A 22,738-nucleotide genomic window follows, 5' to 3' on the forward strand; every position below is an offset into this window, starting at 1 on the left:
TGAGTGCTCCAGCAGATGCATGGAGAGCTCATTACTGCTGGGCTGGAGCTCTGCCTTAACCCTTGGTGTGCTGCTGGCAGCTGAAGCTGCAGGCAGGTGATGGCCAGGCTGCCCTGAGCTCACCAGCTCCTCAGGAGGGCCCTTGCTCCTCATCACGGAGGTTTCTGAATGCTCCTCTGGGACCTTTCAGCCTCCACTCAGAAAAATCCCCGGGTGTCTCCCTGACACCTCTCTGCTGGCTGAACACAGGCCCAGCACCAAATCCCTGTCCTGGCAGGAGAGGTGAATCAGGCCCATGGTATCATTTCAAAGAATTGTGGAGGAGTTAAGGCTGGAAAAGACCTCCGTGATTATGGAGTCCAACCTTGTTTGGGTTCCACCTTTGCCCTAAAGCTCATCAGCCCCTGGGGTACCAGAGAAAGCCACTCTGCCTTGTCTCCAAGGCTCTGATCCCTGTTGCAGAGCTGTATAAAGAGCTTTACAAAGCCAACCAGGCCACCAAGACAAACACTTTACTGCTTAATAATCCACAGTGCAGCAGCAATCCAGAGAGAGCAGTGCAGTGTTTGAGGGTTTTACTTGCAGGCGAGTTAATCTGGGGAATCTTCATTTGCTGCCTGCTGGCTCATTGATTCACCCTTTGCTTTCTGCTCCATTTCTCCCCCCGTGCAGCTGGCCCGGATTGCTGACAGCAGAGATCACGTCTTCCCTGTCAACGATGGCTTCCAGGCCCTGCAGGGCATCATAGACTCCGTGAGTACCCAGGCTCTGCACTCTGGTGTCACCCCGAGGTTGCTTTTCCTCTGTCCACAAGAACCTGCTGGAAAATAATTCACTGAATTGCCCAGTCCAAGGGAAACAACCTTGCTTTGTGCTAAAATGCTGCTTCAAGGTGGGATTTATCAGCAGGTGCCCGGATTTCCCTTCTCCCAGTTCCTGTGGTGCCTTGGGAAGGCTGAGCTGGAGCAGAGTTACAGAATAAAGCAGGGATTTATTCACAGCATCTCCTCAGTGGGCAGCACAAAAGCCCAGCCAGGGCTGCACCCAAGGTGAACCCAAATGGTCACAAAATGAGCCCAAGGTGAACCCAAATGGTCACAAAATGCACAACTTGTTACAGGGTCTGTCACTTTGATCAGTTCTGCTCCATTTGCATATTGGGGTTAATTGTCCAATTCCAGCTCTAGCTGATGCAGTCCCATCCTCCTTGTTTTCCTCTCTTCATTCCACACTGTTTGTGCCCTTGGGCCTGAGATTTGGGTGGTTGTCCTCGGTCCCCAGCTAGAGCAGGAATTGTTTTGTCTCCCTGCTCTGTGCAGAGAGCCCACAACACTTAACGTGCAGCTCCGAGCTGCACCCTAAGGCAGCCCAGAACCTGAAAACCACAGAAGTTAGAACTGAAGGCATCACCTGGCATTTCCTGCAGGGATTGGGTGCAGGATGTGAGAGCTCCAGTGGCTGGGCTGATTCTGGGTGACAAAACCCAGATGAAAGCTCCAGTGGAGCTGGGGAGGGGCGCTCAGATTTCTGTGTTTACAGTGGTTCCATGCTATTTGGACAATGCAGTTCCAGCAAAACCCTTCCCTCAGCACAGGCTCAGCTTCTCCCATGGACATGGAACCCAATCCTGGTTTATTGGTTTTCCTGGCACTGCCTGAGCCTGGATCTTGTGCCTCAGCTCTCTTGGACAATCAGGTGCTGCATGTCATTTTGGAAAGCAGCACAACAACAACAAGAAGGCAGCGATGCTTTGCTTCCCAGCCCTGCATTCCCTTTGCAGCTGTTTTTAATGAGTTCCAGCTCTGACTCCCCTTGCAGTTGTACTGAGCAGGGTTTCAGGCTCCAGGCAACCAGGCAAGAGCTGCTCCAGCTGGGTGCTGAGATGTCCCAGCCTGGGCAGGGGGTCACAGGGAAGGGCAGAGCAAGGGCTGGGTCTGGGACCTGAGCCCTGCAGAGGAGTCTGAGTAGAAGGGAGATGGTTTTGTGTGTGAAAGGAATGACAGGAGGGCATTAATCACTCCAGAGAATAACAATCAATCTGTAGATTCCTGTTCTAGCTGGAAAATCGGGTGCCTCTTCCCTACTTTTGTCCCCCTTGCCAAAAGCCCCCCTGTGCTGGGAGCGTCTGTGGTCACAGGGAATGTTCATGGTGAAAGAGCCCTGGACCTGGAAACCTCCTCCAGTTCCTGTGCAAGAGCTGGCACAGCAAGGATGCGAGCCACGAGGAGAGGCTGGAGCAGGGGATGGAAGGAAGGAGCCAGTGATGGGCTTGGATCAGCTCAGGAGATGTGCATACCTGCCTCAGCGTGGGATTTGGGAGAGCTGCCCTGCCTTTCCCCTCCTGCCTTGTCCTGGCTGGCTCTCTCCTGGCCCTCTGCCTGTGCAGGTGGGCTTGGGAGTCCCTCTGGAGCAGCTCCTAGGGTGGGAGCTGAGGGTGGTGGGGCTGGGAGCGTTCCTGAGCACCTGCCCCTCCTCTTCTGGGGGAGCCAGAGGGGCTGAGCAGCTGCAGGAGATCTGCTCCAGGAGCTCCAGCAGGGACTGACCCCTGCAAGCCTGGAAAGTGAGAGGAAAATCCAGTCCCACGCTGAGCTCCTGCCTAAACACACAATTCTTAAAGTGCGTGTTCAGTGCACCGTGGGGCATGGTCCTTCCTCTCCCATGAGTTCCTGCGTGACTTTTTTATTAGGCAAACCAATTTTTTTTTTCCTTCTTCATCGTGCAAAAGCCAATGCTAAACCTCCAGCCTCCCCCAGTGAATGACTGAGTGGTTTGAGTTTGTCAGGAGGGAACAATCTGGAGCAGAAGCAGATTTGACTGATTGCTGCAGGCTGGGAAACAAATGGAAGGAACTGAATTATTTCATTGAATTTTCCTTTGCTATGGAAAATTTCTGAAAAAGATCACAACCCATCAATTTAAAGCAATTGAAACTAGTCTTGGAAGAAAACCTGAAATTCAACCTAATCTCCTGCCCAGAATGGCTTTGGTAGGAGTGCTGGAGGCAAGGAACACGAGGCAAGGTGACAGGATGGGATCCTGTCATCACCCTGCTGTGCCAGAGCTGCCTGAGGAGCAGCTCCTGGGACAGGAAATCTCCTGATCCTTGTTGTGTGTTGAACCATGGCACCAGCCTGGAGCTCATCTCAGAGCTGCAGCCCCTGGCAAGGGTCTGGGAGCTGCAGCTCTGCTGGATGAGAAATGAGCAGCACCAAGCAGGCTGTGGGACTGGTGTCTGCATGAATGCACAAGTGGTTCACCTTTGAATTTCTGTGTGCTCCTTTTGGGGTCATCCTGCCATTTAATGTCTGGGTGCTCCTTTTGGGTTCATCCTTCCATTTAATTTCTGGGTGCTCCTTTTGGGGTCATCCTGCCATTTAATTTCTGTGTGCTCCTTTTGGGTTCATCCTTCCATTTAATTTCTGTGTGCTCCTTTTGGGGTCATCCTGCCATTTAATTTCTGTGTGCTCCTTTTGGGTTCATCCTTCCATTTAATTTCTGGGTGCTCCTTTTGGGGTCATCCTGCCATTTAATTTCTGTGTGCTCCTTTTGGGGTTATCCTTCCATTTAATTTCTGGGTGCTCCTTTTGGGTTCATCCTTTCAGGTTTCATTTCCAAGTGCAAATTCCATGCTGGACTTTGCATGTTTACCAGCTGATAACCTCATCTGCACAGTGTTCCTTGTTAATTTTAACAGTGTAGGATCAGCTTTCTGCTTCTTTCTTCCCCCAAATGCACCTTTAAGGAGGACTTGAAGGTATTTATTTTACTTAGCTCATGTAGATATTATTGGACAGGAAACACTCCATAAATAAATGGCTGTTTTCTAATTGGCAACAGACTTTGGCATTCAGTAATTGAGCAGAGCTTGCTAATGAGCACCTGGCATCCGACTGCAGGTCATTACCACTGACACTAATTAGGCAGCAACCTTCTCTTACACTTCAGCATCCTGTTTGCTAATTAGAATTCCCAGATTTGGTGGAAGGGATGTCCAAGGAGCATGCAGCTGCTGTGCTGGAGTGATCCTGGCTGGTGCTCCTCGTGAGCAGAATATCAGGCAAAAGCTCCTAGCAGCTGCAGAATTTCTGTGCCCTTTTTGCCTTGGCTTCCAAAGTGACCTCCTGGGCCTCCCCTGGCAGAGGGGGACTGGGGCAGGAGCTGGCATCACCTCCCTGCCAGGGGATCTGCTTCCCTGGCAGCCAGACCCATGAGCTGCACTCCAGCCCCCAGGCTGTGACCCAGCAAAGAGCAGAGCCCAGGGAAGCCTCGCAGAGAGGAATTGGAGTCCTTTTTAATGTGTTTTTTAATATTTTTTTTAAAAAATCCAACCATTAGAATTTCTTTTTCTTCATAACTGCAGTTTTTAAAATGCTCCTGCAGTGATGAAGTCATGGGCTGCTGTGTTTTTAGGTGTGGAAACAGTTCTTGAAAAACAAAGACCGTGCACTACAAGTGAGGACAGGCCAGTGACTCTTCAGCTGCAGTGTACAGACATTTCTGATAAATACTGATCACCTTAGCACTTAAATGGAATGACAGGTTCAGGGTACACAGTTCACTATGAAAACAGCATGGCAAATTACATAAAAGTTTCAATTCAAGGATCCTTGCTTTTTTTGTTAAATTTATTACTTGGTTAGAAAAGAGAAAGAATCTGTGATTCTGTGACATAAAGGATTTGTTTTGGTTTTTTTGGGGTTTTTTTTGGTTTTTTTTTTTTGCAATAGTTCTGCCTTTTGCAGTAATTCTGCCTGATGTTCACTTTAAGTGAGGGTGTGTGCTTGGAACGTTGGAAACTTAATCTAAATCAAAATAAATATTGCAGTTGGCACCGTGGAAGTGTTTAAGGGCAGATTTTATAGTCATGTAAAGGGATTAGACTGGGCTGGGGGATCTGCACCATCCAACTGAGACACCTGCTCTTCCCCCCCGAGCTGCCTGGCAGCAGGAGTGTTTGTAAATAGCTGAGCAGAAGTCATTAATCTCAAATTTAATCAGGTGGGGTTTTACTTCATTGAAAAAAGTGCTGATTGTATCTTGCATTCTCTGTGTTTTTCCTTATTCTGTCTGTTTAAATTCTTCTATTTTAAATTCTTCTATTTTAAATTCTTCTCGGTTCTGTTCTCAGCTGGTGACTTTCTCTTTTTTTCCACTTGACAGTTCCTGTAAAAGCTTGTTCCTGCAATCTCCTCTCTCCTCAGCGGCCAGGCTGCCACCAGCCCAGACCCTCCTGCCTCCTTCAGCCCCTTGGTACTTTCAGCCCTGCTTTCCGAGTAAAACTTCTGTTTAAACGTTTTAAAAAGCAAAGCCTGGCTCTCTGAGGAGCTTTTGCAATTAGGAATTTGAGGCAGGGCGCTGTGACTGCAGAGGGAAAAAAAAAAAAAAAATTCTCTTTTCCTTACAGGGTTTATTGTATTGGTTGCTGTTCTGTCCTCACAGATGTTTCAATTTAAAGTTGGGAAAATAGTTTTCATGCTGGATTTGAGTCACCAAAGGATGCTTGGCTGACATTTGCTTGCCTCTTGGAGCTGAGCTGAGTTTTGCTCGGTGTCCCCTGGTGCAGGGGCCGGGGCTGAGCCCCCCGAGCTCTGCCAGGCTCAGCTCTGAGGAGCAGGGAATAAACACCAAATAAATCCTCTGCCCTCGGAGCCCAGCCTGAGCCAAGCAAGGCACTGCAATGAAATGCTTAAAGGCAGGTCCAGCCCTCCCAAAGGTGCTCTGCTCCCTAAGCCTGGCTTAGATGCAGGAGGATTGTCTGTGCCTTGCTCTGAGCCCTCCGGTGGGCTCCATAAATCAGATTAAAACAGGAGCCACAGCCCCTAGTGAGACTGGAGAAGTCTCTGCTGCAATTTGTGGGATGATTTAGGGCAAAACGGAGTGGTTTTGTTTAAACTTGTGATGTTTGATTGGAGCTTTGTGCCCAGAGCAGCTCTGGAGGGGGAGGGCATTGATGCCCAGGGAGGGCAGCGATGCCCCCACAGCCCCGGGAGTGCCCGTGGGGCTGCAGGTGGCCACGAATTTCAGAATTATTGCACCACCCCTGGGACAATCCCAATCAGAATTATTGCACAGAGCCCTAGGACAGGAGAGAGCCTGGCACCCCTCACCTTGGCACCCTGGCACCCCTCCCTTCCTGCTTGGGTGCTTTGGAGTGGGGAGCTCAGGAGCTGGGGCTGTGCCAGGGATGCAGATGAGTGAGTTCAAGGTTTATTTTCATGCCAGGGATGCAGGTGAGTGAGTTCAAGGTTTATTTTCATGCCAGGGATGCAAATGAGTGAGTTCAAGGTTTATTTTCACACCAGGGATGCAGATTGCTCTGGTGAGTTCAAGGTTTATTTTCATGCCAGGGATGCAGATTGCTCTGGTGAGTTCAAGGTTTATTTTCATGCCAGGGATGCAGATTGCTCTGGTGAGGTCAAGGTTTATTTTCACGTCTCTGTGGCTGAGGTGCTTCACCTTTTGTCCCTTTCAGATTTTGAAGAAGTCCTGCATAGAAATCCTGGCAGCAGAGCCCTCCAGCATCTGTGCAGGGGGTGAGTATGAACGAGGCCATGCTCTCCGTGTTGCCTAAAATACAATTTTCAGTCCATGTCTAAGTGCTGGAGAGTGCCAGAATCGCTAATTACCGGGGGCTAAATATTTCACCTTTTTTTGGGGTAAATTTCTTTTTCACCTCAGGGCAGTTTGCACAGTGCCCCATTTCTGCCAAGTGATGTCAAATGGGATTTTCTTCCACAAAAGGCCTGAATTCCAAAGTTCTGCATAAATGTTCTTCTGTCAGACCAGTCTGCCTTACTTGGCTGTGCAGGAGATGCACTGCACTTAAAAAGATATTTACATACCCAAGTGATAAACAAGGATGCTTCTAGAACACAGATGGCTTAAAAATCATCATTTATAACCATCTTTAACACTTTCTAAGGGCTTTGATCTTATCATGCCACTCCTTGTGCCTGAGTGGGAGGCCAGGGGTAGGACCAGCTGTGCCCAGGGAGGAAATGCAGAGAGCTTCAGAAAAACTGCATCAGAATTTGGCCAGGATTTCACAGGAGGAGCAGTCCTTGGAAAATGCCAGCAGGTATTTGGATCCTCCAAGTCTGGGCAAACAGACCCTTGCTCTTGGCCTGCAGGAGGTTTAATCACTTTGGGAGTGATGGAAGTGACCCTGGCTACACAAATTTTGTGCTTTAGTGTCCTTAAAATCCGAGTTTGCGGGCACAGCTGGGCCACCTCGAGTTTCCACGTTGCTGTGCACATCCTTCAGGGGTGCTGGCAGATTTTCCCTTTTATTTTTGCTTACCAGGATCCAGCCTGAGGGCTCTGTGTTACCTGAGGCCACTCCTGCGTGTCCAAGGCACTGCAGGGTGGATTTTGGCACGGCCAGCACTCTGAAATGAATTTCTGGGTGATTTGGCCATGCAGGGGCATTGGGCTCTCCTTCCAGCCCCTGCTCCTGTGATATCTCTGATTTCTGCTCTTCGTACCTGAACCCTCATCCCCAGAGCCTGAGAATTCTGTGATTTCCCTTGGATATTCAGCAAAGCTCTTGTGCCCTTCCCAAAAGCTGCCCCGGCACACAAAGGACCTGGAGCAGCTTCCCTGCATGTGCTGCGATGATTTTCAGCTTGGCTGCAAACCAGCGGGGCCTGGAAGGGAGCCCAGATTCCAGAAATCTGCTTTTCCTGACAAGTACAGCGTGCAGGGCCTCGGGGCAGCGAGGAAACGGGGGCTGTGAAATGCAGGGCAGGGAGCTGAACCTGCACAAAAAGGAGGCTCCTGCCTGCTCCTGGGGCTGGAATTCGGGTGCTGTCGCTGATGCTGTCCCTGATGATGCTGTCCCTGATGCTCTGGGCTCTCTCCTGCTTGCCTTGCCCACTTTGGGGTTCAAATCCCCTTCCCCAGCCAGGCTGCAGTGGGGATGAGCCGTGTCCCTCCCCAGAGGGGCACAGGAGTTGTGGGGCTGCTTCCCCTGCAGCTGCCTGGGAAAGGAACACCCAAAATTCTCCAAATTATCTCTCACTAGAAGATTTTTTTTTGGCCTTTCTTCGCCCAAAACTTTCTGCCATTTAAAATGGACACTTGGGGAGTGCAGAGCCAAGAACGAGATGATTTTTTTTTTTCTCCTTTTTTCACCCAAAACTTTCTGCCATTTAAACTGGACACGTGGGGAGGGCAGAGCTCAGTGTCCTTGAAGCTTCATGTTTCCACTGCAGGCCAGTCCAAGCGTGTCTGTGCTGAGTTGTTCCCTGCTTCCAAAAATCCACATGGAAATTGGGCATGTCAGGGAAATTAATCCACAAACATCAGAGGTTTATGTCCAAAAAGGAGGCAGAGGAGTACTTTTTCTTTATTCCAATAAAGGGAGAGGCCATGGGGCATTCCCCTGGGTTCTCTCCAAGTTTTGGAGGACACAGCCGCCCCTTTTATCCTAATTTTCCTTCTCTCCCCCTTGGCTGAGGGACTTGAGAGGTACAGACTTCCCAAAACAACTGATACCAGAGATTTCCCTCTAATGTACAACCCTCCCTTTTAATTTTTAATTATTATGGAATTTAGGGGTTTTCCCCCATTGTTCCTTTCATCTTTCAATGTCCAGTTTCATTTATCAGCGAACCTACAGTTTATTTGTAAAAGCAAACATCTTGTTCCCTTCACCAAGCCGTGGAATCCTGCCCGTGGTTATTTTCTCTCCCAGTGCAGGTTTTGTCCCCCAGCAGACCCACAGCTGCTTTGGAGGCACAAAGCCCTCCTCCCTGCCAGGTGCACTTGCAGCAGGTTTCACCCCAGCTGTGGAGCAGCGGTTTTGGCAGGGGGAGCTGGCCCAGGGAGCGTTCCCGGCTGCTGGGGGGCAGCAGTGGGTGCCGGGGTGCCGTGGTTGTCCCTCAGCAATAACCGGAGCCTGTTTTGGCAGAGTCCTTCCAGGTGGTGGTCAGGGGGAACGGCTTTCGGCACGCCCGCAACGTGGACCGCGTGCTCTGCAGCTTCAGGATCAACGACACGCTCACCCTCAGTAAGCCCCGGGCTTTGCTCCATCTTTATCTTATCTTTATCTTTATCTTTATCTTTATCTTTATCTTTATCTTTATCTATCTTTATCATCTTATCTTTATCTTATCTTCTCTTAGTCTTGGTCTTTCTCTTGGTCTTGGTCTTCCTCTTCCTCTTCATCTTTCTCTTCCTCTTTCTATTCTTCTCTTCCTCTTTCTATTCTTCTCTTCCTCTTCCTCTTCCTATTCTTCTCTTCCTCTTTTTCCTCTTTTTCCTCTTTTTGCTCTCTTTTTCCCTTTCCCTCCTGCCCCTGCCTCCTCTCAGCCCTGTGCGCCTCCAAACGCCGCGGCTGTGGGAGCAGAGCTGTGGGGCAAAGGGATCCTGTGCTCGAGGGAGATTGCTGCTGCCTGAGCATCCCTGGCTGGGCTGGGAGCTGGGACAGGTGAGCTTCCCTCCTCACCTGTGGTTTGGGGTGGTTCTCCCCCCTCACCTGTGGTTTGGGGTGCTCAGAGCAGGATCAGGTGTGGTTCTCCCCCCTCACCTGTGTTTTGGGGTGCTCAGAGCAGGATCAGGAGTGGTTCCCTCCCCTCACCTGTGGTTTGGGGTGCTCAGAGCAGGATCAGGTGTGGTTCTCCCCCCTCACCTGTGTTTTGGGGTGCTCACAGGGGGATCAGGTGTGGTTCTCCCCCCTCACCTGTGTTTTGGGGTGCTCAGAGCAGGATCAGGTGTGGTTCTCCCCCCTCACCTGTGGTTTGGGGTGCTCAGAGCAGGATCAGGTGTGGTTCCCTCCCCTCACCTGTGTTTTGGGGTGCTCAGAGCAGGATCAGGAGTGGTTCCCTCCCCTCACCTGTGGTTTGGGGTGCTCTGTGCCCTGCTCCTGCAGCTCTGCTGAGCAGGGGATTCCTAACCTGGGATTTGCTCAGAAAATGCCTGATTGCCCTGGAGTCAGTCCTGACCCTGCTCAGTGTAAGTTAAATGCATTAATTTATAAATTAATACATGTATTAATTAATCTCTGGGAAGTGGAGGTCTAAAGGCTGGGTGTGTTTTGAGCATCTGGGTAACTTGTTCTTTGGAGCAGGGGGAGTTTGCTGAGGCAGGGCTGGAAATAAAATAGAAATAAATGTACAAATAGTTACTGTAAAGAATTTCTCCTTGCTCTTACAGCAGTGCATTTCAAGGACAATTATGACAGATAACTTTTCCTCTCATTTAGTCATTTCTTGGTGGGCGGGGCAGAGAATTCGGGAGGTGTTTTGGCTCATCTGAGGTGATACAACTCAAACCCTCTCCCTGAGAGAACTGAAGCAGGATTTCATGGAAACCTGATGGAGGTTGGAAAGCTCAGCTCTCCTTGTTTGCTTCAAACCTCTGTGCCTCTGATTGTATCAGGGAGGGGAAGTACTTTTAAAGATAACACTGAGCCAACAGTTCCTGAAACCTTAAATTATCCCAGCTGAGATGGAGTGAGCAGGGCTAGGATGTGCTGAGGTTAAAGGCATGAGCTAATGGGGTTTTATTGGGATTATTGGCAGGGAAAAGTGGCAGGTGAAGAGAGCATCAACTCATAATGTTCATAGCTATGGGATAAAAAAAAACAACCCAGGAACATCTGTAGAAAGCATGAGGAGTATTTGGCTGAGCAGAGCTGTGATCAGGGCCTTGCTCAGCAGCAGGACTGGGAGGATTGGCTCCATCCTGCAAGGAGTTCAAACCTGGGAGGGTTTGCTCCATCCTGCAAAGAGTTCAAACCTGGGAGGGTTTGCTCCATCCTGCACAGAGTTAAAACCTGGAGGATTTGCTTTATTCTGCACAGAGTTAGTTAAAACCTGGGAGGGCTGGCTCCATCCTGCAGAGAGTTAGTTAAAACCTGGGAGGGTTGGCTTTATTCTGCACAGAGTTAAAACCTGGGAGGATTGGCTTTATTCTGCACAAAGTTGGTTAAAACCTGGGAGGGTTGGCTCCATCCTGCACAGAGTTAAAACCTGGGAGGGTTGGCTCCATCCTGCACAGAGTTAAAACCTGGGAGGGTTGGCTCCATCCTGCACAGAGTTAAAACCTGGGAGGATTGGCTTTATTCTGCACAGAGTTAGTTAAAACCTGGGAGGATTGGCTCCATCCTGCACATAGTTCAAACCTGGGAGGGTTGGCTCCATCCTGCACAGAGTTAAAACCTGGGAGGATTGGCTTTATTCTGCCAGAGTTCAAACCTGGGAGGGTTGGCTCCATCCTGCACAGAGTTAAAACCTGGGAGGGTTGGCTCCATCCTGCACAGAGTTAAAACCTGGGAGGGTTGGCTTTATTCTGCACAGAGTTAGTTAAAACCTGGGAGGGTTGGCTCCATCCTGCACAGAGTTAGTTAAAACCTGGGAGGGTTGGCTTTATTCTGCACAGAGTTAGTTAAAACCTGGGAGGGTTGGCTCCATCCTGCACAGAGTTGGTTCAAACCTGGGAGGAGAGGCTGAGCTCTGGGCACAGGGGCTGAGCTCTGCCCTGAGCATGGGAGTTCAGTGGGGTGCTGAGAGGCTGCTGGGGACCAGGGGGAAATCCTTGCTCTGTGGTGTCTGGGAAGTTTGGCAAGCAGCTTTGCAGCCTGTCCTGGAGCAAAGCCCCGCTGGTGTTGCAGTGGCACTCTGGAATTTTGGGCTTTCCCAAAGCCCTCTGTGGGGATCCCTGCAGTCAGATTTCAGTGCCCAGCAGGTTCTTGGGTGAGCCATTAACCAATTCTGGTTACAAGAAAGTGCCACTACCCCTTCAGTCACTTTCATTGGGTTCTTGTATCTCTTTTAATTTTTTTTTTTTTCCTGTGTTAAAGCATCCTGCATACATTGAAGCTTTTATTATTGTGGTTAGGAAATATTCCAAGTCCTGGCTTGCCAGAAGGTTACACCCTGCTGATGGCACAAGAAATTATTCCCTCTTGCTGGAAATAATAGATTTTCCAGGCTACACTGAGCTGTTCAGGTGCAGGAACACTGAGCAGTGTCAGGTACCTGCTTGAAAGGGCACCCACAGAGCCCAGAAGTGTTTTTGTGGTGGGATTGACCCTCCCCTGTTCCTGGGGCTGCTCAGGCCCCAGGACTGGCCAGTTTGGGTCATCTGGGGCTGATCAAGGCCGGGGCATCCCTGGTGTGAAATGTCCAAGGAGACAAAGCGATCCCAGCCCGGAGCCCAAATGACATCAGGGCAGCAAAATCAGCAGCTCCTCCTCCCTTCCCAGCCCTGCCAGCAGCCCTGGCAGCAGTGCAAGCACAGCATGCAGCCTCTGGCACGAGGCTTTGTGAGAAACACGGCCACTCTCCCGTGAAAATGTCCAAAAGGATAAAGGACAAGAGGAGACCAGGACCCCAGAGCAGAGGTTATGTGAAAACCATGGTCAGTCTCCTGTGAAAATGTCAAAAGTGTAATACAGGACAGCAGGAGACAAGGACCACAGAGCAGAGGTTTTTATGGCACTCAGCCAAGGCCCCCCTGTTATCTTCTGGGATACCCCTGAAATACTTTTAATTACATCAGGCTTTGCATATTCATAGGCCCTTGTGCATAGTAAACTCCCTCAGAGTAGTTTACCTGTTCTAAGAATTGTTTGGTGTATTTCTTATTGGCTCTGCCTTTTTAGAACATGTGTGTTCTTGGGTTGTGTTTTCAGCCTTTTTTTAACATCCCCTCCAGTCTTAGGGCCCTGTGCCACGCTGCCTTCAGAGGGTGGGTGCTGATGGGTGGCAGATCTGTGCAGGTGTCTCACCCTGTGTTCATCGGGTGGCATCCCACCCCAGCAGGCATTTCAACACAAACAAACTTATATCAGCTGTTTCTCTAAGCTTAATTAACAGAAATGAAAAATATATCTCTATTACAAAGTTACTTTAACACCACATATATAGACTCCATTTTAAAATTTGCAAAAAGCCAATATTACAGTATGTGTCCATAACCATGGGGAGCCTCCAGCCCCTCTCTGGATGCAGAAATGTGTCCTGCAGCAGAAGTGTTGTTTTGTTTGCTTTCCCTGGGTGAGTTTTCCAGGCAGGAGTCAGATGGGCCAGAGTTATGCAAACCAAATGGATGCTCTTTTGTTTAGAGCACAGCTCATTTTTGTGGCGAAGCACAAAACATTCTCCAAACAATCTGATCTGTGCCTGCAGCCAGCCTGGAGCTCGGCCAGGGCTGATAAACCTTCTAGAGAGGCTGGGGTGGGCAGGGAGAGAAAGAGAAACAAAAACCTAAGGAGATCTGAGGAAAGGGCCTTGCAGGATGGAGCAGCTTTTGGTTTGTGAGTGCTGGCACGGAGCAGCCTTTGGCCTCGCTGCCAGAGTTGGGAAAGGAGAAAACAAGACACTGATCTTCATTTTCTTGGCATGTGTGCGCCGAGACAGCGTCATCAATTCATGGGATTCATGATCTCCTCAGAAATCAGGGGGAGGGCAGCCCTGTGGTTGCAGATGTGCCCCAGAGCACAGGCAGGGAGCTGGAAATGGGCTGGGCAGCTCCTGGCAGTGCTGGGCACCCGTGGTGGTACAGAGCTCTGGCTCCAGTCCACAGGGCAGGAATGTCACTCAGTGCTCCTGCTCCTTGGGAGTTTCCCTCATCACTTTTAACACCAGTGTAGCTCAGGCTGGAAGGTTTAACTGAGGTTCAGATGCTTCTGAAATGCTAAATTTTCTGTTATACACAACTTTCCTAACCCCACAAGCTCCTCATCCCCCAGCTCATTTATTTACCTGTGGCAAGGGAAAGCTCTCTGTGTGGGTGGTTTGGCACTAATGCCACTCTCTCCCTCTCCAGATGAGAAGCCTTTCGTGGTGGAGAACACCTACCTGCTGTGCCCAGCGCCTGTGCTGAGGGAGGTTGGCATGTACGTCTCTGCTGCCCCAATATTCGTGGGGAGGGGGGGCTGGGTGTGCTCCCTGTGCCCTGCTGTTCTCCTGGGTCCCATGTGGCTGCCATCCCCTCGTGTTCACCGTGTTCACATCCCCAGCTGTGCTCGGGAGCACAGGGAGCACTGGGAATTACCTGTAAAGGGGTTTCTGAGCGGGCAGAGGGCTGTGTGTGAGCTGCCCTGACTTGGTGCTGGTTTTTTCCAGGGAAGCAGCTCTCCAAGTCAGCATGAACGATGGGCTGAGCTTCATCTCCAGCTCTGTCATCATCTCCAGCACGCACTGTGTGAGTTGTGGTCCTGCAATGCTTCTGGGGGTGCTGGGGTTGAGCACCAGCAGCGTGTCCCAGCAGCAGCAGGGCTGCCAGGCTGGCTCTGCCTGCTGTGAGGGGCCTGTCCCCCCTCAAAGGGGACTTTGAACGTGTGGCAATGGGACATTTTGGGTGCCTTGTGTGCCACAATGTGGCCAAGCCTTCGGTGACACCTCCAGGTCTGTGCTGGGACAGGTGATGCCTTGGGAAGGCTGAGCTGGAGCAGAGTTACAGAATAAAGCAGGGATTTATTCACAGCATCTCCTCAATGGATCCACCTTGGGCAGCGCCCAAGATGAACCAAAATGGTCCCAAAATGAGCCCCAAAATGGTCCCAAAATGAGCCCAAGATAAACCCAAATGGTCACAAAATGCACAACTTGTCACAGGGTCTGTCACTTTGATCAGTTCTGCTCCATTTGCATATTGGGGTTAATTGTCCAATTCCAGCTCTAGGTTATGCAGTCCCATCCTCCTTGTTTTCCTCTCTTCATTCCACACTGTTTGTGCCCTTGGGCCTGAGATTTGGGTGGTTGTCCTCGGTCCCCAGCTAGAGCAGGAATTGTTTTGTCTCCCTGCTCTGTGCAGAGAGCCCACAACACTTAACGTGCAGCTCCGAGCTGCACCCTAAGGCAGCCCAGAACCTGAAAACCACAGAAGTTAGAACTGAAGGTATCACAGGGACCAGGGCTGGGCTGGCAGTGCCCTGGAGGTGTCTGTGCCTGCCTGGCACTGCCCAATCCCTTTTTCCCTGTAAGCAATAGCTGTCCTTTTCTAGCAACTGTCCACTCTCAAGGACTCTCTGGAGTTAATCCAGGGAAGCAAACATTCAATTAACAGCACGGCTGAAGCAGACAGCTGCTTTCCTGGCAAGCAAAGAGCAAAAATGAAGTCAGGAAAGTCAGCTGGACTTTGACTCCCTGCTGGAAGAATGAGCAAGAGGTGGCTGGTGGGGTTGGGAGCTCTTGGAAAGGGATTCACTGCTGGTGCTGGGTCAGGCCTGGGGGAACTGGAAGAGAGGAAAGAGTTAAATGCTGCGTTGTGATGTGCAGCTCCTCACTGGAATGAAATCAGACATTTGAAATGCTTCAGCCCTTTCTCAGCAGCTGTACCACACTGGGAGGGAGATCTCAAAGCACACCAGTGGAGCTTTCTGAGCAGGCAGAATTTTGTTCCTGCTTATCATTCAGCTTGGCTGAATCATTCATCCCTCAGCTTCTGCCTCAGCACGACCAGAGCTGTACGAGCCAGGCACTGCACAGAGTGGCAGCTGAATTCTGGGTGCCACTGGGGAGTTCTGGCAGCTCCAGCCCTGCCCAGGCCTCTGCCCTGTGATGCACAAACCCCAGCTGGCCAGGCCAGCTGGGCTGCAGAGGAACAGATGTGCTGGGGTATCAAAAATTGGCCTTTACAGGTCATTCCTGGGGGAAGGGAAAGTGAAAATAAATTCTATTTTGTAAAGTAAACAAAAAAAAAACTCCCTAAAAAATAGTTTAAAAGCTACTTTAATTTGTTTTGTACTTTAGAAAATTGATTTTAGAATACTCCTAATGACCAAATAATTGGTTTAATATGGGGCTATAGGGCAGATAACTATTAGACATAAAAAGCCTGATTTTTTTTCTACAATTTCAGGGCAGTAAAGCATTGAGATCACAGTTTCTAAAGCCTTGAATACCAGCAGGTTGCATTTTGCAGATGATGGATGATGAATAGCCCCAGATGAACAGCTCTGTCTTCTCAAATGAGGTTTTTTTGTGTACACTGGGGTCCAAGTTCCATTTCCAGACATGCCTTGGGTGAATTTTTCTCCCGTGTGGATTGCCTCCTCCTGCTTCCAAGTGTCACAGATCAGGTTGTCTTGGTCTAAGTTCTCCAGAAACTCTTTCTGCACCAGCAGAGGGTTTGGAAAATGCTCTCCAGCATGGTTGTTCTTCCATTTCTCTGTGTCCTGGAATGGTGGGAGCTGGTCAGGCTGCAGGGATTGCAGCATTTGTCACACAGCAGGTCAGCCTGTCCTCAGCCTGTCCTTGGAGATGTCCCAGCCTGGCACTGCCTGGGGGTTCAGGGTGTCCCTGGTGCAGCAGGAACATCCCAGAGAGGTTTAGGCCAGGCCTTGCTGCTCTGGGAGCAGCAGGAGCCTGGCCCAGGGGGGCTGGCACAGCTCAGGGTCACAGGCACAGCTGCAGTTCTGCTGCAGAATTGCAGAAAATGCATTAAACTGGGAGAAGTGTCCCAGCCCGAGGGGAGGAGATGTCCTGGAGTTAATGATGGGGAAACTCCCTGTGTGTCCTCGTGCTGGATCTCAGAGCTCTTGGAAAGCTCCTGGCAGAGCTGCTCTGAGTCAGCACAGCTGAGAGGAGCAGCAGGACCTGGGTCAAGGGCCCTGGAGATCTCTGGGAGCTTGGAGCTGTAACACCAGCACGTTTGGCCTGCAGGAGGGAAGAGCTGCAAGGAAACTGCTTAAACTGCAGGGAATCCTTGCCAGAATTGTGGCTGCCCCATCCCTGGCAGTGCCCAAGGCCAGGCTGGATGGGGTTTGGAGCACCCTGGCACAGAGGGACGTGTCCCTGCCCCTGGCAGGGGTGGCACTGGATGGGCTTTGAGGTCCCTTCCCACCCAAACCCCTCCACGATTCCATGACTGTGTTGTGAGCTCTTCTCCAAATCTTTCTTTAAGATATTCTGGGGAACATTAGGTGAATTTTAGTCTGAATTGAGAGAGAGAGAAGAATGCACCTGCGACAATGTGTGAGGACAGCTCTGTGTCAGGGGTGTCCCAGTTCAGGGGTGTCCCAGTTCAGGGGTGTCCCAGTGTCAGGGGTGTCCCAGTGTCAGGGGTGTCAGGGGTGTCCAAGTTTAGGGGTGTTCCAGTGTCAGGGGTGTCAGGGGTGTCCCAGTGTCGGGGTGTCCCGGTGTCAGGGGTGTCCAAGTTTAGGGGTGTCCCAGTGTCAGGGGTGTCCCAGTGTCAGGGGTGTCCCAGTTCAGGGGTGTCCTGGTGTCACACTGAGCTCTCTCTGCTCTCCTCCAGTCCGACGGGACCATCCTGGCCATCGCCCTGCTGATCCTCTTCCTCCTGCTGGCCCTGGCTCTGCTCTGGTGGTTCTGGCCCCTCTGCTGCACCGTGGTAAGTGACAGAAATCAGCATCACCCCGCAGAATTTTGGCAAGAAATGAGGGGGGAGGAGGCAGAGTTTTCCACAGGACTGATCCCAGGGTTTGTGCCACTGCAGGCTCTGCCTGGGGCTCCTGTTTCATCTGCCCAGCCATGGATTAGACCCATGTTGCCAACACCCAAACCTTGTCAGGAGCCTCTTAGCCCTGTTTTTTGGTCACAGAATGGAAATAGTTGGCAGAAATGGATTCCTTGCCGTGCCTGGCGTGGGTTTTCTAACCCTGGTGCCAGCATCCCCGTGCTGGAGGGCTCCTGTAGAAGGGCAGGACTGATCAACCCACACTGGAGTCCTGCTCCTGCCTCGGCTGCAAGGAAAAGACATGGCTAGGTGTCCAGATTTTTGTGAGATGAGCTGGGTTTCCTAGATCACTGAAAAGCACTTTGAATGTCACAGTGGCAGTGGCAGTCTGACTGTGCTTCAGTGAGCTTTGTCTTTCCTCCAGGCCCTTTCACAAAAGTTCAGCAGCACAATCACAGAGTTAAAGCTTTAAAAGGGCAGAGAGGAATCAGGAGAAAAAAACAGGGGAGAAGGAAGGGGTGAAGGGAGGCAAGAAGGGAATCACAGGACTGGAGATGAACTCTCATCTCCTCTGCTGTCTGTCTGTCTGTCTGTCTGTCCCTCCCTGAGCATCCCTGCTGAGCCTGGCTCTGCCTTTCCCAGCGAGGATCAGGCCGAGGGCTCATTGCTGTGGAGCTCACCATGCTCTTCTTTTGGATCTTGTTTGTGCTGCAAATGTAGAATTAGGGACAGAGGAATGTCAGCAGGACTGGAGCCTGGGTTTGTGACCTGTCACAAACTGCTTTCAAGGCTGCCCAAACTGGCCCCAGTTTCTGGGTCACCACCATTATTCCTGATTTTCAGTCACACACCCGGTGTTGTAAATTTGCACCGTGTTGTAGCAAACCTACAGGGCAGGGCAGAGAGCTTTGGAGCCACAAACTGCAGGACCACTCTGTGCTGTGGTACCCAGAACAAGGATGGAAATCTTGCAGGAAAAATCTGAGTTGTCTGTTTCTGTTCCTGGCTGAAAATGGGGATAAAACGCTTCTCTTCACAGTACTTTGGCACCTCAGTCCCGAGATGAAAACCAGAATGGAAAAAATATTTATTTGGACTTTCAGAACAATTTAAAAAAATGGTTCTAAAATTGGCCAGAGGACTAGCAGCGTGGTAGGTTGCTCAGTTACTTGTCTAAACTAGATGGCACGTTCCCAGGGGAGCTGGGCCAGCTTTCTGTTGGCACAGCTGCATGGAAGCCAGGGGAGATGTGCCCTGTGCAGACTGGGGGCTGGAGAATTGAGGGGATAGAGGGAAAATGCTCTCAGTGATGCTGCTGCTTTGAGGCTCTGTGAAGCAGAAAGATGAGGCTGATGAGAAAAAGGCATAAATAAAAGCAGCAGGGCATGGAGGGGATAGGAGCTGTCATGAGGGCACCGTGGCTCTGCTGCAGTGGAATCATGTGAGGACAGTGGTCATGTAACAGCCCCGAGTGTGAAAAATAGTCCAGATAAGCAAGGTGGGTGCAGCAGAGAGAGGGAGTCTCTGGTCCACATGAAATTTAAAAGCTTAATATTTTCCAGATTTAAATTCTCCACTTAAAACATTTGCTGGAGATAAAAGCTTTTCCTCACTCTCCTCCTTTACCTCCCACGTTCCCTCCTAGCAAGGTCTGCAAGTGGGGACTATCTCACTGATATTTTCCCAGCGTAGTCAAACACTTCCCTGTAGCTGTTGGAAGGATTTTATTCCAAGAGCCTGCAGGAAATCTCTCCCACCTCTCCGGGAGGGCATCCGGTGTGTTTGGCAGAGATCAGCGGCCAGGATGCCTCGCTGCTCACCCAAAACCACCACAGCACCAAAGATAAACCCCTGGAGGAGTGCCCAGATGTCAGGATGGGGAAAGGGAGCCCAGCAGAGCTCTGGAAGTGGCACGGGGAGGAATGCAGAGCTGTCAGGAGTGAATTAAGGGCAGAGGAACTGCTTTGCACAACAGCCCAGAGCTCCAACCTCGAATAACCAAACCGCAGACCCGGAGACATCGCCGTGGAGTCCAGCCCAGGGACGTCTCTGAGATAATTGGGGATGTGTCAGGGGAAAAAGGAAAAAAAAAACACAACAAACTCTTCTCTTACCAAGTATAAATCTGTTTCTGAGCGACAAGCACATTGCTAAACCCTGAAATTCCTCTTGGCGTGCTTTTTAATTAAATAGGAGTCATTACTATCCAGCAGTTCTTCAGGAAAGACACTGAGCCAGCTTCATCCCTGGAGTAAATGGACTGGAGTCAACAGACTCACTCTGGAGGTTTATCTGGAGCCCAGTATCTCCTTGGCACTCGTCCATGAAGGAATGCTGTTTCCAAATGCATCCAAGTTTATTGGTCTCAGAAGGGCTCTGGGATGGAGCCTGGAATTCAGCACTCGCTTTACAGTAGAGGCAATTGTTGCTTACTAGATCAGAATAATAATAACTCTTTGCTGTGCCTGATGTACCAGCACAGGCACAATTCCCCTGGATACCTGTGGAGGATATTACAAAAGCATGGGAGGCAGGAGGAACCTCTCCAAAGGTTGTGGGAGGTTCACTGAAGAACAGAGAACAAAGGAACAATTCTGCCGTGCTGAACTCCCCAAACTGTGCTCCTAACAAGAAGGATGGCAAGAAGGAAATGAGCACAGACACCTCCAACACGGTGACCCCACCTTTCCTGAGCTGAGCAGCAGATCCCAGCAGATCCCAGCAGAGCCCAGCAGATCCCAGCAGATCCCAGTAGATCCCAGCAGATCCCAGCTCCTGGCTGTCCCCAGGCCCTGCCTGTCTTCCCATCCCTCCTGTTTCCTGAGCCCAGCACAGCCTGGAGCAGCCCAGACATCCACAGCAGGAGCCCTGGTGTGCTGGAGGCTGTTCAGCTGCCCAGGGCTGGAGCTGTCCTGGGCAGGAGGCCAGCGTGAGCCTCAGCTTTAATGGTGATATAAATCAAATAGCTTTGAATGTAGAGGTAAGCCAAGGAGATAATAAAGCTCCAAAACTCTCCTAAGGAGACACGTCGTTAGGTTGGCTTGGGAATGGAGCAGCCTCAAGTGTTTGGATGGACAGTGAGGGCAGAAATAATGTAATAGCTGGGAGGGTCTTCCCTTCTGGGAGGGTCTCCCTTGCTGGGAGGGTCTCCCTTGCAGGGATGCTGCTCATCCATCACACCTCCTCCAGCTCTGAGCTTTGTCTCCCTGCTGCAGCCGTGCAGGGTGGCCTGAGGGGCTGGGCTGGGTTATTTGCCCACCACCTCGCTCATTTTCATACTACAGCGATTTTAAATACAGGGGTGTGGCTGGCGGATGAATGAGGTGTTGGTATTTAGGCACCTAAGAGCAGTTTCTAACTTTAAAGCTGTTTTCTGGAAGTAAGCTTGGAAGAACCCAGCAATCTGTTTGGCTCTCAGTCTGTACTGCAGCTGACCAGAAGTTTTGGAAACAAAAAGCTGGATGGAGAAAATACAGAAAATATAGATTAAAACCACATGGCCAAACTGGTGGAGGAGAAGGGGAGGAAATGCATAGGCTCTGCAGAGCTATAAAATGGCAGGGTCCCTGCTGGCTGGATGGAGATTCCTTGCAAAGATCCCTGGATTCTGATTCCCTCCCTCTCCCACGAGCACACCGGCCCCTCTGCAGTTGTGTTCATCTGGGGGAGGAAGCGCAGGATCACTTAAGCAGAAAATTCCCCAGCAGTCAGTAAGTGAGGGCAAGGGCTCCTGTGCACGGCTCCAAGTGGCCACCGTGGTTTTCCTTTGCCCAGAAAAGGGATTTTGTTTTTATGTTCTTCCAGAGAAAGTGGGTCAGACACCTGGACGCTCCCCAGTGGCTCGGAGCTGGTTTGTCTGCGTGAGTGGAGCAGCCCAGGAGAGGGAAGGACCTGTGCAGACCCTGCATTTCTGCTGCATTCCCTGCAGGGCTGCAGGCAGGCTCCAACCTGTGCCAGGGCTGATGAAAACGGAGCCTTTTCCTCTCCGCGACTGCCTCTCTTCCAGAGGTGAATGATTTTGACATGTGCTGTGATCCTGCATTGAATTTTGGTTTGTGCAGCTCACCTCCAAATCTCTGGGGTGAAGCAGCCTTTTGTTGTAGTTTAATCAGTTAAAACTGAGCTTCCTGAACCTGCTCCCAGGCTGACAGGAGAGGTCAACTGAAAAGGATGAGTGAACTTTCCACTGGACCTCCTTTACCTCCTACTTGCATCTCTGAGAAGAAGATTGCATTTTATTGCAGCTGAAGAAACTGGGGCAGGCCCCTGCTTGTGCTAGCTTTGAAGTATAGAGCAGATCTTCAAGGGTTTCATGGATACTGAGAAGACACAGAAGATATGACAGAAATAAAAAGGAAATGCTCCTTTACCCGACTCATACCTCAAATATGAAGCAGTCACAGGACTGAGAGGTCAAAACTATAAATATGGAAGGGGAAAAATAGGAAATTAGTCAGATGGATCATAGTTAATGCTATTAAAATCCTTGTTTATTAAGACAGCAAGAATATATATTCGGTGTTTTCCAGAAGAGTGAAGGTAATTAAGGACAAGAAGAATCTGCTCAGTTCACAGCATGCTTCCAAACTGTAGTCCTAATTAGAGGCAAAGTCCTTTATTTCTTATTTTGTACTGTTTGCTTCATTTTAAATGATGATCTGTCCCATCCTAAAGCAGATATGCTCCTCTGACAAGAAACATATTGCCCCAATTTATCATCTAAAACTCCAGGGATAGTTACTGGGGGATTGCTGGACGCTGAGAGCTGCTGGAGATTTCTGGGCTCCCAGGACGGAAAACATCGCAGACACATTCCTGGAACCTGCAAAATTTGGATCAGCAAGTGCTTTCTTGTGCCTGAATGGCTACAGAAATTTCAGGGCGACAGCAAATTCATCCTTCCCGATGTTTTGAACCTTCCTGGAGGTGGCTAATAGCATTCCTGTGCTTTGCCCCTGGGTTCTCCATCAGAAAGTGCTGCTTCTCCACGGATCTGGAGTGGCTTAGCTAATGGAGACCTGTCCTTCACCTTTGTCCTCAGGTGTTCCTCACCTGGAGAGCAAACCCGGGCAGAACCCAATGCCTGGCAAGGCTGGTCTGGAACAGAGACCAGGCAGAGCTAAATGGACAAAATAGGAATTTATAAAAGGCCTTAAAAGGACAGACCTTGGGCAGCACAAGGGCTACACCCAGGTTGAACCCAAGATGGATCCTGGCCACGAGTTTTTACACCTTTATAAGTTTTGCTTCGTGTACAGTTGGGTTCCATTGTCCAATTGCAGCTCCAGGTGATGAAGTCTCAGCCCCCTGGCTTACCCCTTTCCCTTTGCTGCTGTTTGTGCTTTTTGGGTAAGGTTGTCTTTGGTTCTCC

General features: G+C 50.4%; 1 protein-coding gene across 1 annotated transcript in view; it reads left to right on the forward strand.

The window, feature by feature from the left end:
- The window catches only part of ANTXR1 (ANTXR cell adhesion molecule 1), a 60,391-nt gene that overhangs the window by 16,873 nt on the left and 20,780 nt on the right, over window positions 1-22,738 (forward strand). The window contains exons 8-13 of the mRNA XM_077789227.1: window positions 673-753; window positions 6,473-6,533; window positions 8,912-9,010; window positions 13,774-13,843; window positions 14,073-14,151; window positions 17,206-17,301. Of these exons, the coding sequence (XP_077645353.1) occupies window positions 673-753; window positions 6,473-6,533; window positions 8,912-9,010; window positions 13,774-13,843; window positions 14,073-14,151; window positions 17,206-17,301 (486 nt within the window). The remainder of the gene's footprint in view (window positions 1-672; window positions 754-6,472; window positions 6,534-8,911; window positions 9,011-13,773; window positions 13,844-14,072; window positions 14,152-17,205; window positions 17,302-22,738) is intronic.

This window comes from Lonchura striata, chromosome 32 (assembly GCF_046129695.1).
Source record: "Lonchura striata isolate bLonStr1 chromosome 32, bLonStr1.mat, whole genome shotgun sequence".
NCBI classification, from domain to species: Eukaryota; Metazoa; Chordata; class Aves; order Passeriformes; family Estrildidae; genus Lonchura; species Lonchura striata.